The following is a 15247-nucleotide window of genomic DNA, read 5'->3' as shown; positions in this document are numbered from 1 at the left end:
ATAAAAAATAAAAGCAAATGACTTGCATATGGTATTCATTCTACTTCAGTACATAAGACATATGTATCCTCCAAAAAAATTCTAAAATGCAAAGCACTATATATATATAAAAGTGTAAAACAATTACTTGTTTATTTATGAATATGATTCATAAATTCATAAAGTATAATTAAATATAAAATAATCAGCACATAGCATAGTAGAATAATCTTTGATAAGTGTGCTTATTTTGAAAATGTACCTACATATAAACAATGAGATGAAATAAGGGCACAAAATATCTGTGTCATTATAATTTGTGTAATTCTAAAGGAATAAAAAATAAATTACTTTCTTAGTGGCTTTAAGTCAATAGCAAGGATTCTTAAGTGAAAGAGATGGCATAGCATAAATCACTGAAATAAATGTTGAGAATATCCTCCCATTTTGTAGATTGTTTCTTTAATTTGTTGATTGTTTCCTTTGCCATGCAGAAGCTTTATACTTAGTGTAATCCCATGAATCTATTTTTGTCTGTGCTTTTGAGATATATCCAGAAAAATAATTGCAGAGACCAATGTCATGGAACTATCTCCCATGATTTCTTCCAGTAGTTTCATAGTTTTAAGTATTACAATTAAGCTTTTAACTCATTTTGAGATGACTTTTCATGTGATAAGACAAAAGATATAGTTTCATCTTCATGTAGGTACCTAGTCTCCAGAACACTATTTATTGAAGACTGTCCTTTCCACATGGTATGTTCTTCACATCTTTAATGAAAATTGTTTGACTATAAATACGTGAATTTATTTCTGGTCTTTATTGTCTGTTGTATTGGTCTCTATGTCTACATTTGTGTCAGTACCATGGTCTTTTGATTACCAGAATTTTGTAGTATATTTGAAGGCAAGAAGCATGATGCCTTCAGTTTTGTTCTTTGTGCTCATGATTGCTTTGGTTCTTGGGGTCTCTTGTGGTTCTATGTGGATTTTAAGGGTTTTTATCCCTATTTACATGAAAAATATCATTGGTATTTTCAAAGGACTAGCATTGAATGTATAGGTATTTTATTAATTTTTTTTATTTGTTCTTTTTAGATACACATGACAATAGAGTGTATTTTGACATATTATACATACATAGATTATAACTTATTCTAACAAATATAGGTCATTTTGAGTAGTATGAACATTTAAATAATATTAATTCTTCCAATTCATGTACACAGGGTATTCTTCCATTTATTTGTATCTTCTCCAAGAACTTTCATCACTGTTTTATAGTTTTCATTGTGAAGAGCTTTACTCTCCTTGGTTAAATTTGTCCCTAAGTATTTTATTTTATTATTTCATGACTGTATAAATGGGATATTTTGTCTTGTTTTTCTTTTTCAGATAATTCACTGTGTATAGAAATGCCACTAATTTTTGTTTGTTGTTTATATGTTGATTTTGTACTCTTAAATTTCACTGAGTTTGTTCATTATTTCTAATGCTTTTCAGACAGATTTCTTTTTTTTTTTTTTTTTTTGGAGATTCTATATAAAGGATCGTGTTGTCTGCAAATAGAAACGGTTTAACTTCTTTCTTTCCAATCTGGGTTTCTTACCTTCCCTTCTTTTCCCTTTGTCTTCTCCTTTTTCCCTCTCTTACTTGCTAATAGTTCATGCTATAAATTTCAGTACTCTTGAATAGGAGTGATGAGAGTGGACATCTTTGTCTTGGAGGAAAACATATCAATTTTTCCTGCCAAATATAATATTACTGTAGGTTTACCTTATGGCCATACCATATGGTCTTTATCCTGTTGAAGTACATTTCTTCTATATCTAATTTGTTGAGAGTTTATAAAATCTTGATAAAAATATTTTTATCAGATATATTTCACAAATATATCCATAGACTTTGTGCCTTTTTTCATTTTCATGGTGATGTCTTTTGATGAGCAAAAGTTTTGAAATTTGATGGAGTCTAATTTATAGTATTCTGTCTTTTATGGATCATGCTTTTGGTGTAGTGTCTAAGATATCTTTGCCTAACAGGATAACAAAGATTTTTTCCTATGTTCTGCTTTAAAAAATTTAGTTCTTAAATTTATAATATATTATTAGATGATTTTTTGCTTATGCTTTGGAAAAGGGTCTGTTCATTTTTAAAAATTATTATTATTAGCATGTATTAATTGTACATTTTAGTGGAATTTGGTGTGATTTTTCAACACAGGCATACAGTTTTCCTGTATCAAATCAAACCTATCATTACCTATCCCACACACATCCTTCTCAACCTCTAATAATCATTAGTCTACTTTTAGATTGATTTTGGGGTATTTTGTACATATGAGACACAATATGTAGTATTTGTATTTCTATGTCTGGTTTATTTTACTTAATATATTGCCCTCCAGTTCTTTGTGGTTTCTTTACAGCTGAATAATATTCCATTGGATATATACAGCATTTTATTTTTCCATTCATCCATTGATGGGCACTGAGGCTGTTTCCATGTCTGAACTATTGTGAAAAGTACCACAGAAAACATGGGCATTTGGGAATCTCTTTGGCATAGTGATTTCATTTCCTTTGCATTCATACCCATTGGAATAGCTAGATCATATGATAGATCTGTTTTTAGGTTGTTGGGGAGACTCCATATTGTTCTACATAATAGCCGTACCAATTTATGTTTCTCCCAAGAGTTTATACCTGTTCCTTTTCTCCCCATCCTCACCAACATTCATCATTTAGTTTTTTGAGTTCCTTATATATTCTGGATATTAGCTGCTTGCAATATGTCTAGTTTGGAAATATTTTTCCCTTTCTGTAGGTTGCCTCCTCTGTTAATTATTTCCCCTTTGTTGTATATAAGCTTTGTAGTTTGCTGTTTTGACTATTCTAGATTCTTTGTGTTTTGGTTTAAGTTTTAGAACCAATTTACCAGTTTTACTAAAAGAAAAACCTCTGAGATTTTGAAAAGAAATTTTGAATTTATAGAGCAATTTGGTAAGAATTGACATCTTAATGGCTTTAGATCTTCTAAATATATATTCACAGAATGTCTGAACATATCACCTGAAAACAAAGACAGTTAGATTTTTGCTTTCCAATTTTTGTCTTATATTTCTTTGCTTGTCTAATTTTAGCCAGCTTTTCTGAAATATTATACGTATGTCAGAAAATGCACCCTTTCTTTAAAGTGCACAATTAAATGATTTATAACATAATTGCAGTTGTGCAAACATCACCGATATCTATCTAATCTAGAATATTTTACTCATCTCCTTAAAAATAACTCCATATTTATAATAGTCATGTCCTGTTGGTTTTCTTTTTGGAGTGGCTAAAATCTCTAATAATGTGGTAAATAACAGAACAGACATTCTTGCCTCATGGAACAAATAAGTAACAGTTCTTTAGTATTGAGTGTGGTGCTAGATATAAGGTTTTTTTTTTTTTTCAAATGCCCTTTATCAGTTGAGAAAGTTGCCTTCTATCTCAAGATTTTCAAGAGGTTAGAGTCGTGATCACTGTTAGATTTCATCTCACTGCTTGAGTCCTTGTCCTGTTTCAATTTATTCTCTACACAGCTGCCAGAATTATCCTAAAATATTAGTCAAATCAATACCTCCATATACTCTCTACCCATACTTATTTTTCTCCCTGGGGCATATCACCTTTTAATATACTCTACAATTTACTTATTTATATTGTTTATTTCATTTTACTCCACTCAAATTTATGCCCTAAGTGGACAATCTTCATAAGTTCCCTAATATAATTACATTGTTTAGGACAATATCTTGATGCATAGTAGGTAACCAATAAATATTTGTTGAACACCAGTGAGTCAAGAAACTTTCAACCAGCTCTTTCCCAGAGATGTTGGATTATTCTGGGCAGGTTCCTTCCCTCTGTTTTCTCATACATAAAATATATGGGGGGATAAAACTAGATGCTTTATATAAAGCTCTTCTAGTTCCAAAATTGTATAAAAGAAGCTATATGCCCAGATATAATTCTGTTAATTAATCACATCAAGATACTGTTTTTTGTGGAACCCCAAGAATCCCCAAACTCTGTCTTGCCTAATGCACACCTACTCTTTGCAAGCTTTTAGTACAAATAGGTCTTTAAGAAATAAGTTATCCAGTAATTCATTCATTCAGTGGGTGTTTCTTGAATACCTATAATGTGCTAGGTTCTTGGCACATGTCAAAAAGAAAAAAAAGATAAAAATACCTAACCTTATGATGAATCGAAAAAAAATATAGAGTATGTTGTAGGTTAGTTGCGAAAGAAAGAAAGAAAGAGCATAGCAATGTTTACTATCCATGGGGTGGGTAGAAAACTGAGAATACAGAGAAGGCCCCATTTAGAAGGAGTAATTAGGAATAGACTTGAAAAAAAAATGTGAGGATTAGTCATCCAGACATTTGCAAGAAGAACATTCTGGGCCAAGAGCATAGTCAATGCAAAAGGCATGATGTCAGAGAACTACAGCCAAGTGACTTATGCCTCCTGATATCCTGGACATCCATGAAGTTATTGAATAAATAGTGAATGGGTGAATGGGTTTTGTTGGGGCAGGGGTTTATTGTCTATTTTTTTAACTGTTTAGTACACTAAAGTTGAGAATAATCTAATACCTAAACACAAATTCTTTCTTATTTTTCCTCCTAAATGTTTTTAGTATCTGTTTCTATGTCTACTGATAATATCTTAGTTCATATCCCTTTCATCTTTTAATGAGATTGCAGTAATAAATAACCTCCCTGATCCATCACTCTGTAGGTATCATCCTCCAGTTCATAATCCCATAAATTAAATGGTGATTTCCATTTATTGTGAATGTTATCATTCTGAACGTCTAAATTTTGCATCATTGACTTGATCAGACTAGGAAAGAAGAGTATTTTACATAGATTATGGAATGGACTATTTGGAAGAAAAACTTAAATATTGTCATTATCTGGATAAATGACAAAATTGAGGCACTTATTCCTCTGGGATGAAGTTACAGGAAAATCAAGCTCAATTGCTTTCCAGTCAGCCACCTCTTCATAGCTAACTGGTCAGCATCTCTAATCATGGCTGATAGATGTGAAACAACTTCACAAATGATCAGAACAATAATAGATATTGCTTAAAGCAGGATATCTAAAGCATATGTACCCAGATGTGTATTAGCAACAGCTCCAGGTTGGAAGGCAGAAACCAAGTGTGTACCCTTCAGTAAATACTTACCCATCTCTAATATTCAATATGTCCATCTCTAAGCAGCAAGAGGTTGGAACTAAAAGACAGGTATGCTTTCAGCTCTAACTAATCTCTTGGATATTTACAAAATTTCCTATGTATCTTGAACAAAAGTTCAATTCTTCCACCAGTCTGTAAAATCCCACCAATTTGACCTTTATTCTTCAGGCATAAAGGTGATTTCATGACATAAGAGAAATATATTTCACTGAGAAACCAGTTCCTTGTGTTGGATACTGAAAAGATTCCATGAGGGTTTAATAAAGAAAATTGTGTTCTTGCTCTCCACTTACATTATTATTTCCAAGACACTGCCTCTTATGAGTAATGTCAAGGGGAAATTACTTTATGTATACGAGCAGTCCTTGGGATGTGAAGAATAAGACCACAACAAATAGATTATAAATACAGGATGCAAAGGTAGTGATTTCTGATTAGGAGAAGATTTGTAATAACTTTCCTATCTTCCTTTTCATCCACTTCTCTCTCATGCCACCTAAGCACAGAGAAGAAAAAGTAGATGTTTGTGAGGGCAGGGGACTTCACAAGCCAAATTATGCTGTGTTCTTTCCATTGGTTCTTCTTAGATCCTAATGCTCTCTGACCTCTGGTGTCATGCAGTGTTCCCTTCTTGTCCTCCTTCTCTCCTTCCACTTTGCTATTTACTTTAATTTTAAGATCCCTTCTAGCTTTTTCTGCACTGGGAAGCATTCTGACTGTACCCAGATAGTGCACTGCTGAGAGCCATAGCTAAGTAGGTACAACACATGGCAATTTCCTTGTCAGCCTACCCCATGTTGCTTAGAGGAAGGACTCTCCATTGTGGACCCAGGTCATTTGCAGTGACTTTGCATGAAAGGTGACCTTGCTCAAGGACCAGGGCGGATCCGGGTTTAGGGTGGATCAGGGTTTAGGGGGGATTGGGGTTTAGGGCGGTTCCAGGTTTAAGGTGATTCCTGCTGGGAATAGGGCTTATCCTGCTGCCTCAGGCGCCTTGAGTTCCCATTGAGTTCTCGCGGGATTCAGAGAGTATTTGGGATTCAGAGCCCGGTGGAGAGTGTGGATTTTGCACAGAACGTGCTTGTAGGGTGCCGGTGTGAGTTCGGGAATAAAGAATTGCTGTTTGAATCTACAAGGCTGTGAGTGGCTCTTGATTTTGTGCCCAGCCAGACTGCGGCAGTGCACCAACTCCTGTTCTATGTTAATGAGTTAACTGCATATGTAATTATTATTGTTCACCTCTTATACAGTAATCATTGTGCAGCAGTGGTTATTGCTCTGATTCTTCCTTATTTTCTTGGTATTTTCCTGTAACTACCTTAAACACAGGAAATGTTTACTTAAATATAACCATAGATAATCACAGCATCTCTGGTATGACTAAAAGATTCCCAAGGAGGGATTTACCTTCGGGTAAATAGAAGATAACTAATGCAAAACAATCTCTGTATTGGCACTCCTGTCCTCTGGTTGTATGATTCTGAGTAACTCAATTTAACTCTGTGGATTCTTGTCTCTGAAATAGGAATGATAATAATACCTCCAATATTTACTTCACAGAGGTACCAAAGGGAACAAATGGAATAAATAGCATCCTTCTTCCAGGCAACTAGGATAACTATGTCACAAATATTAGGGACAGACTTGAGTAAGATTATCTGAATGTGAATATGCTTTAGAAGCTGTAACATTCTGTGAACATCTCATGGGTTATTAGCAATGATCATTATAATCATAATAATTATACATTCAATTTCTTTTCCGTCCTAAACATATGAATATCTATAATTTGACAATAAATATCCTCTGCTATCTCACTGTCATCAACCAAAGATAAACATTGTCAGATAGCAGTGGCCTGGAGGATATCCTCTTGCTGGGATCCTGCTACCTTACACTGTTACTGTACATTGGGATTGAGGATGATAAATGGAGATTCTGCACATAGGATTTCTACAGGCCTTTGTAAATTTGTTGCCTCAACTTTGATAATTCCTAAAAGTGAGGCATATTCCTCTCTATTTGATATACTGATGACTCATTAGGCATAGATTCTGGCCCCTAGGTGTATTTGGATCCTGAAAAATTATAAGCAGGGTGCCTAAGGGAAGAAGCTACTGGGAAAATGAATAACACCAAAATTCACAACTAGCTTCTCAACTTATTAGAACTTCAGGGGGATGGCAGCAATTGGGTTAGATATAACCAGGAGCTAGATAGAAGTACTTCATAAGACTACGTTTCAAAGAATTCTGAATGTTTACTGTGTAGATCTCATTTCTACCTAAGAGACTACAATCTAGGCCAAACGAAGTTGAGCCTCAAAAAATGAGAAATAATTCAGAGGGAAACTTTGGCATAGATTATTTAGACAGACTAATGTAAGAGAGAGTGTATGAACATGGCAAATCATACCCCATCCAGATTTCCACTGAGGAAATCCATGCATAATCTCCTATCTATTGCTTCTGTTGAAAAAGCATGAACTCTTCAGACTTGACCTCTAAGGATCTGATGATTCTGATGTCCTCTATTACCTTTGTGTTTATTTTTTATGAAGTGTGTGTGTGTGTGTGTGTGTGTGTGTGTGTTCTCCAAGAGTCGTCTCTTTCAGTAAAGCCATAACAGTTCCTGTGATCAGCAGAATCCTTTTTTGGGTCTTTCTGTTCATTATCAGGGTAAAATATATTCTTTCTACACATTATTTTCTCCAGTACAATCTTTAAATTGGATAACTCACATAATAACCTGCTGATAATTATTTCAGAAATAATTAAGCTGTGGTCAGGAGCGAATGAGTCAGAACCTGGTATTTCCAGTCTTCTTGGAGGGTGGCTAAGGAAGTATTATTTGACCAGATAAATTTTATTTGTTTTTCTAAGGTGGGGTTCAGATCTGATCTAAAAATATGAATACTGAATATTGATCTGAGACCTATCTAGTTCATTTAATTCATCTCATATATTTATAAAGATTCAGAGAACCTAAATAAGCAAAATTTCCTGTCATTCTTAGGACTGTACAATTGCTGTCAAGTGGGATCTGAGCTTCATGGTGAATAACATGTAATTTAGCATTATTTCATTTTCTGTCTTTCTTTCTTTCTTTTAGATTAACAATTCATGCTGAGTGTCCTATGCATTTGGAAGATTTTCCCATGGATGTGCATGCCTGTCCACTGAAGTTTGGAAGCTGTATGTATTTTCTCAGTTGTTCACCTAATCTTTTTCCAAAAGAAACTTAATATATCCCGTTTTGTTCCCTTCAAGTTTCTTAAGCTGAGGCCTTTTATTTTAGATGGTATGGGAGTGGGTCAGGAGAGTGAAGTCAAGTAGTACTAACTGATCAGCAGGAGGAGAAAGCCTTTAACAGAGTTTTCTTTCCTAGCAACAAACCTTACTTCAGCATTTTAGACTAATTTCTCTGTCAGACTGAAGCATCAACATCTGTTTTCTAAATTGCCCAGAGGAGAGAGCACAACAGAGCTGATATATAGCACAGGAATAGCTTCCTAAGAACAAGATCTCTCAGAGAACGTGATTATATTTTTGAAGTGTCCATTCTACCTGCATCTTGATATACCTCTGCACAATTCTCAAAAGTAAATGGTAGACAGGAAAAACTCTGGAGACTTTATCTTTTAGAGTATTGCATTTCTCAGTAGCCGCAAATTTTACAGAGAAGAGAGTAGATACTCCATTGTCAAATGAATTAGAAAAATTAAAGTTGAATAAAAATTGAGGGTTTCTGAATCTAAGAATTGCAGAGTAACTTATGTAAGGAGTCATCAGATTAAGATATCAAAATCTGTGATGATCATTTCTAAATTAGATTTAGCTCTATGTTTTGAAATAGAAAGTGCTAATCAAAAGACTCAAATAATTATGTATGACATATCTTTTCAATCATTAGTTTGTCAAATATTTACAGATTGCCTCCTGTGTGTCAGCTTCTATTCTAGGAGCTTGGAATGCATCCATGAATAAAACAAAAACCTCTGACCATGTGGAGTTTATGTGATAAGAGAGGGATGGTGAAAGATAAAATAAACAATGAATAAAAAGTAAAGTATAAAATAGGTTGTAAAGTGAGAAGAACCATGGGGAAACATGAAAGCACTACAGAATAAGGAGAATCAGTCATGCCTAGACAGAGAATAGGTGTTACTATTGTAATTGAAAACAGAGTGATCAGGATCACCCTATTTTATTATGAAACAATATGGAGTTGGGGAGGCTAGGGAGAGGATGTGTAACAGGTACCAAAATGCAGTTAGGTAGGAGGAATAAGTTCTACTGTTCTATAGCATAGTTGGATGACTATAGATAGTTGTTATTTTGTATGTATTTGACAATAGCTAGAAGAGAAGTTTTGGACTATTCCCAGCACAAAGAAATCATGAATGTTTGGAGTGATTGCATATGCTAATTACCCTAATTATCCTGATTTGATCTTCACAAGATCACAATCATAATTCGTACAATTGTATACATGTATTGAAATATCACACTGCACTTCATAAATGTCAGTTATTATGTTGTCAATTAAAATTTTTCAAAAAGTGACATTTGAGCAGAAATTTTAATGAAGTAGAGGGGTTAACAATGCAGATATCTGAGGGAATAATGCTCTAGGAAACAGTAACTGCCCAAGGAAAAGATCAGAAAAGTATCTGCTTGTTCAATAAATATCAGAACAAACAATGTGGCTTCCCAGAATAAGTGGAAAGCACTGGAAAAGGATGATACTAAAGAGGGGGCCAGATCATCTAGAGTCTTGTAGGGCATTAGAGGGGTTTGAATTATATGCCAAGGGACAATGAGGAGTGATTAGAATATTTTAAACAAAATAATGCCATTATCTACTTATTTTTGAAAACATATTACAAGGGAGTTTTAAAATAATTAGAGACAGCATATAAGCATAAATGATTATTGCAATATTTCAGGTGACATATAATGATGGAGAGATAATGGAAATCATTGAACTATCTCAAGTCAAAGATGCTGATGGATCATCTCACAGAGATAGTGATAAAAGTGATGAGAAGTGTCCTGATTCTGGATATGTTCTGAAGGGGGATACAACAGGACCTCGTGATGGATTACATGTGTAGCATTATGACAGAGAAGTCTCTGGTGACTTGTAGATTTTTGTACTAATGGATCTGCTATTGAACGAGACGAGTAATACTTCCATTTTGGGTAGGACAGAGTTGATTGTTTGTGACCATTGCTCTCATAGTAAACAACTAGAAAACCTAAAAGTATAGAATGGATAAGTATAGAAGAGACTAAAACTCTAGAGAAAGTGGGAGAACCTTTCATACATCAAATTATGATCTAACTTTCTATATCCCTGGGGTAATTTGCTAATTCTGGCCTTGGTTTGCAGCTTGGATTCAGTTTGACTTCATTAACAGAGCATGAGGCCATAAATCAACATGAAAAGCATTGAAAAGCAGAGTTGCCTTTCCCACAGTTTCTCAATGGTAAAAAGAAATATATGGCAGGTTGTCAGTTTAAAACCTTAGGAGCTATGTCGTAGTTACAAGGGAAGAATAGGGACACACTGGATTTAAGCAAAACTATAATCCAGCTCAGTCCCATATGGGATTAAGGTGAAATTTTCACACATAGCAAGGAAGGAATGAAGCCTCAGAAGAGAGGCTTCTATCTGAGTTTTACATGCAATGTTTGGAATTTAATTTAAAAAATTGTGAGTCATATGAAAAAGCATGGCCATATGACCTAAAACCAAGATTTATAAGCAAGAACACAAAATATAAAAAAAAAACAAACATGCAGTTTATAGAAAAAGACTTTAAAATGTTTGGCTAATATGTTCAAGAAGAAAAAGAGGAAAAAATGAATAGAGGAGAAAAAAGACCATTTCAGGTGAAAATTGAAATCTATAAGAAGAATAAATTGAAAATTACTTATAGAAAAGTATAATATTTAAAATTCAGATTTCATAGATAGATTAACAAGCAGAAAACAATGTTAGACACCTGGAACGTGAGTAAATGAAAAAATAGCACAATTGAAGCACAGAAAAACAAAATAAAGAAAAGAGTAAGAAGCACGTAGGACATAGCAAAATAAATTGAAATGTGTAAATTTTTAGAAGGTCCACAGGCAGAGAAAGGAGAAAAACAATCATTAACTAGTTAACGCAAATCATTTTAAAACTGATGAAAATTATTAATTCAAAGACAAAGCATGCAAACACAAAGCACGATAACAAGAAGAAAACAATGCAAGAATAAAGCCAGATAATTTTCAGGCAAATATAATCCAGTATCAATTATCTACAACTATTTTAAAGCAATAATAATTCAGACAAGGTATTGTTGCAAAGACAGATGTATACACTGATGGAACAGAATAGAAAAGAGACATTTGATTCTTATTTCACATCATGCACAAAAATAAATTCCAGATGGATTTGTAGATCTAAATGTAAAAGGGTAAAAGGGAAAATGGTAAAGATTTTAGAAGAAAACATAATAAAATATCTTTATGATCTTTAAAGTGGTAGAGATTGTACCTTATACAATACTTTCTCTCTCTCTCTCTCTCTCTCTCTCTCTCTCTCTCTCTCTCTCTCTCTCTCTTTCTCTCTGTCACACACACACACACACACACAGAGTAACCAATTACATTAGCAGGAAATGCAAATTAAAATCCAAAATTCATTACTATTCACTCACTGAAATAATCAAAATGAAAAAGACAGAAAACATCACATATTGGTGAGGATGTAGAACATATCTGTGCTGTCATGATGTACTGATAGGAGTATAGGTGTGGTGGTGCACACCTGTAATCCAACACCTGTAATCCAGCAGCTCCGGAGGCTGAGGCAGGGAGATTGTGAGTTCAAAGCCAGCCTCAGCAAAAGTGAGACCCTAAGCAACTCATTGAGACTCTGTCTCTAAATAAAATACAAAATAGGGCTGGGGAACTGGCTCAATGGTTGAGTGTCCCTGAGTTCAATCGCCAATACCCTGCTCCCCCCCAAAACCAAAAAGAGTATAACTTCATAAAGTTTTGGGAAAAGTATTTGGTGGAATCTAATAAAGCTGAATATATACATATCATATAAGCTTGCATCTCTAGACCAGAGTTTGTTTCCAAATTAAGACAGTGTTTATATTAACCAAAAGGCACAAATGTATTTTTATTAGTGTACTATAGTTATACATAATATTAGAGTTAATTTTGACATAATTATACATGCATGGAATATAATTTGTTCCAATATCATTCCCCAGTACTTTCCCTTACCCTCTTCTCCTCCCTTTCCCTATTCCCTTTCCTCTACTCTCTACTGATCTTTCTGCTATTTATATGTGTTTGTTTTTAAATTAATACCTTGTGAATATATATGAACGTGAGATTCACTGTGGTATATTCATATATGTACATAGGAAAGCTGGGTCAGATTCATTACACTGTTCTGCCCTTATCCCATCGCTCCTCCCTCCCCCTCAATCCCCTTTCTCTACTCCATCTTCATGGGTCTCCTTCTTTTTCTTTATTTTCTTCTTTTGTTCTAGCTTCTGTATATGAGAAAATATATGACTCTTTAATTTCTGATTCTGTCTTATTTCACTTAGAATTATTTTCTCCATTTCCATCTATTTACCAGCAAATCATAGTTTCATTATTCTTTATGACTGAGTAATACCATATTTTCCTTATCTATTCATCTATCAACAGGTACCAAGATAGGCTCTATAGGTTGGCAATTGTGAATTGTGCTGCTATAAACATTGATGTGGCTGCATTCCTATAGTATATTGATTTTAGATCTTCTGGATGTATACTGAGGAATGGGATAACTGAGTCATATTGTGGTTCCCTTCCTAAATTTTGAGGAATCTCCATACTGCTTTACAGAGTGGTTGCACTAATTTGTAGTCCCATCAACAATGTATGAATGTACCTTTTCCCCCACATCCTCACCAACATTTATTAGTAGTAGTATAGAACCAAACTTTTTAATGTTTTTTTAATGATCATTATTGACATGCAAGTTGTTAAGTAAGAAATAGCAAGTTTTTAAGTGTTTAAAAGTGCCTGGTAGTATATGGAGGAAACTCAGAAGTATAACTAAGAAGAACAAATAAAAATAAATAAATAGGGCTGGAGTTGTGGCTCAGTGGTAGAGCACTTGCTTAGCACATGTGAGGCACTGGGTTCCATCCTCAGCACCACATAAAGAAAAAATAAATAAACAAAATAAAGATATTGTGTCCATCTACAACTAAAAATATAAAAACAAATAAATAAATAAAAGTTGGAATATGTGAGAGATCCTCTTTGAATAGTATTTCAATAACCACCTTTGGACCTAGTAAGTTAAATAGAACTACCAGAGTCACAAGTCTTAAATATCAGTTTAAGGATTTATTTTACTTCCGAAACTTTTTATTTATTGTAAGAACATTCTCTTGGTTTGTATACAGTATACTATTTATGTGTGTGAATATATATATATATATATATATATATATATATATATATATATATACTTATACTATATGTATAATGTATAAGTATATAGTACACTATGTATATGGTTTTATTTATATTTAATTTTCAAGAATGATTTACTGTCAGCAACATATAGGTATACTAGCACACACTTATTAAGCCAAGTCAACTGATAAGATTGTGACAAGTTAAGTACAATGTCCTCCTGTCCTTTGTTCTGTTGTTTTTTGGTTAAGATTATCCTTTTCCGTCTCCTAAAAGTGGCCTCATCTTGTGAGTATCATCTATTTTATGAATACTTCTTTAACATTCAACTTTGAGCAGGAACAATAGTGCTTATTTCTGGTTTCACTTAACACTTGCTTTTGTTTCACTAGTGCACACATTTCTTATGCTCAAACTTCCACTGCAACTGTTGTACACTTTCCCCTTCAATGGATTGTGGGCTCCTTAATTGTGGTTACTGTGCCTTTTTATCCTTTGTTTACCAGTATAGGGCCAGGCTTCAAGTAGAGACTCAATCAAGTATCTTTCAATTTGTTCTCATTTTTGTCCTTCTCCCACCCCCTTTCTTTATTCCACCTTTTTATTTTTTAATTTTTGGTGCTGGGATGGAACCCAAGACTTTGTGCACTCTAAGCATGTGTTCTACCATTGAACTACACCGTCAGCTCTTAATTGGTTTTTTTTTTTAATTTTTTCCCTTTACTTCTCTCCCTTTATTAGTTCATGCCTTTCCTGCTTTGATCTCCATATTATGAAAAGATAATATTTTTTAACTACAAAATGATTCTGTTCCCATATATTATTGACAAAGAAATTGCTATTTTTTTTCTGCATAAAGCAATTTGCCATTCTGGGCCCGGTGAAGCTTCTGAGACACTGTTAGATGCACAATATAATTTCACATCTGAAGTAGGGCCTGCTAGGATTTTGATGGTTAATATTCAGGAATGTCTGCTCCAGGTACTCAACCTCAGTTAGAAAATCCAGTAAGAATTTTTTTTTCTTAAGAGTGAGAAAAAAAAATCTTCCTTCACTTATCCTTTCCTTGAACAAACCTGCTGTAGTTTTCACATTGTCAAAAGTTGTGTAGCCAGGTATGGTGTTGCATGACTATAATCCCAGCTGCTCAGGAGACTGAGGCAGGAGTATAGAAAGTTTAAAACCAGCCTCAGCAAGTTAGCAAGGCCTAAACAACTTAGAGAGACCCTGACTCTAAATAAAATATAAAAAGGGCTAGAGAGGTGGCTCAGTGGTTGCCCTGGGTTCAATCCCTAGAACCAACAAACCAACAAAATCTTGGGTAGATTAGTTGGAAGACTGTATTGCTCTTTATAAATAGAGAGTGTTGCAACCACCAGAATAGCAAAGATAAGAAAACATATACAGCTGGTTCTTTGCTTAGGGGTACAGGGCACTCCAGCATAGGTACAAGATGAAAGGCACTAGGAAAAAATTAGAAGACAACATCTTGTGAAATCACATTTCACTAATAGCACTGTGACAA

At 34.1% G+C, this 15247-nt stretch overlaps 1 protein-coding gene across 1 annotated transcript in view; it reads left to right on the top strand.

Annotated features, from left to right (window-relative positions):
• Positions 1-15247, top strand: part of Gabra3 (gamma-aminobutyric acid type A receptor subunit alpha3) — a 125627-nt gene that overhangs the window by 78557 nt on the left and 31823 nt on the right. The window contains exon 5 of the mRNA XM_027954490.2: positions 8348-8430. Coding sequence (XP_027810291.1) covers positions 8348-8430 — 83 coding nt within the window. The remainder of the gene's footprint in view (positions 1-8347; positions 8431-15247) is intronic.

Source organism: Marmota flaviventris, chromosome X (genome assembly GCF_047511675.1).
Source record: "Marmota flaviventris isolate mMarFla1 chromosome X, mMarFla1.hap1, whole genome shotgun sequence".
Lineage (NCBI taxonomy): Eukaryota > Metazoa > Chordata > Mammalia > Rodentia > Sciuridae > Marmota > Marmota flaviventris.
The sequence above is the reverse complement of the archived record's forward strand: the minus strand, read 5'-3'. Positions and strand labels throughout refer to the sequence as shown.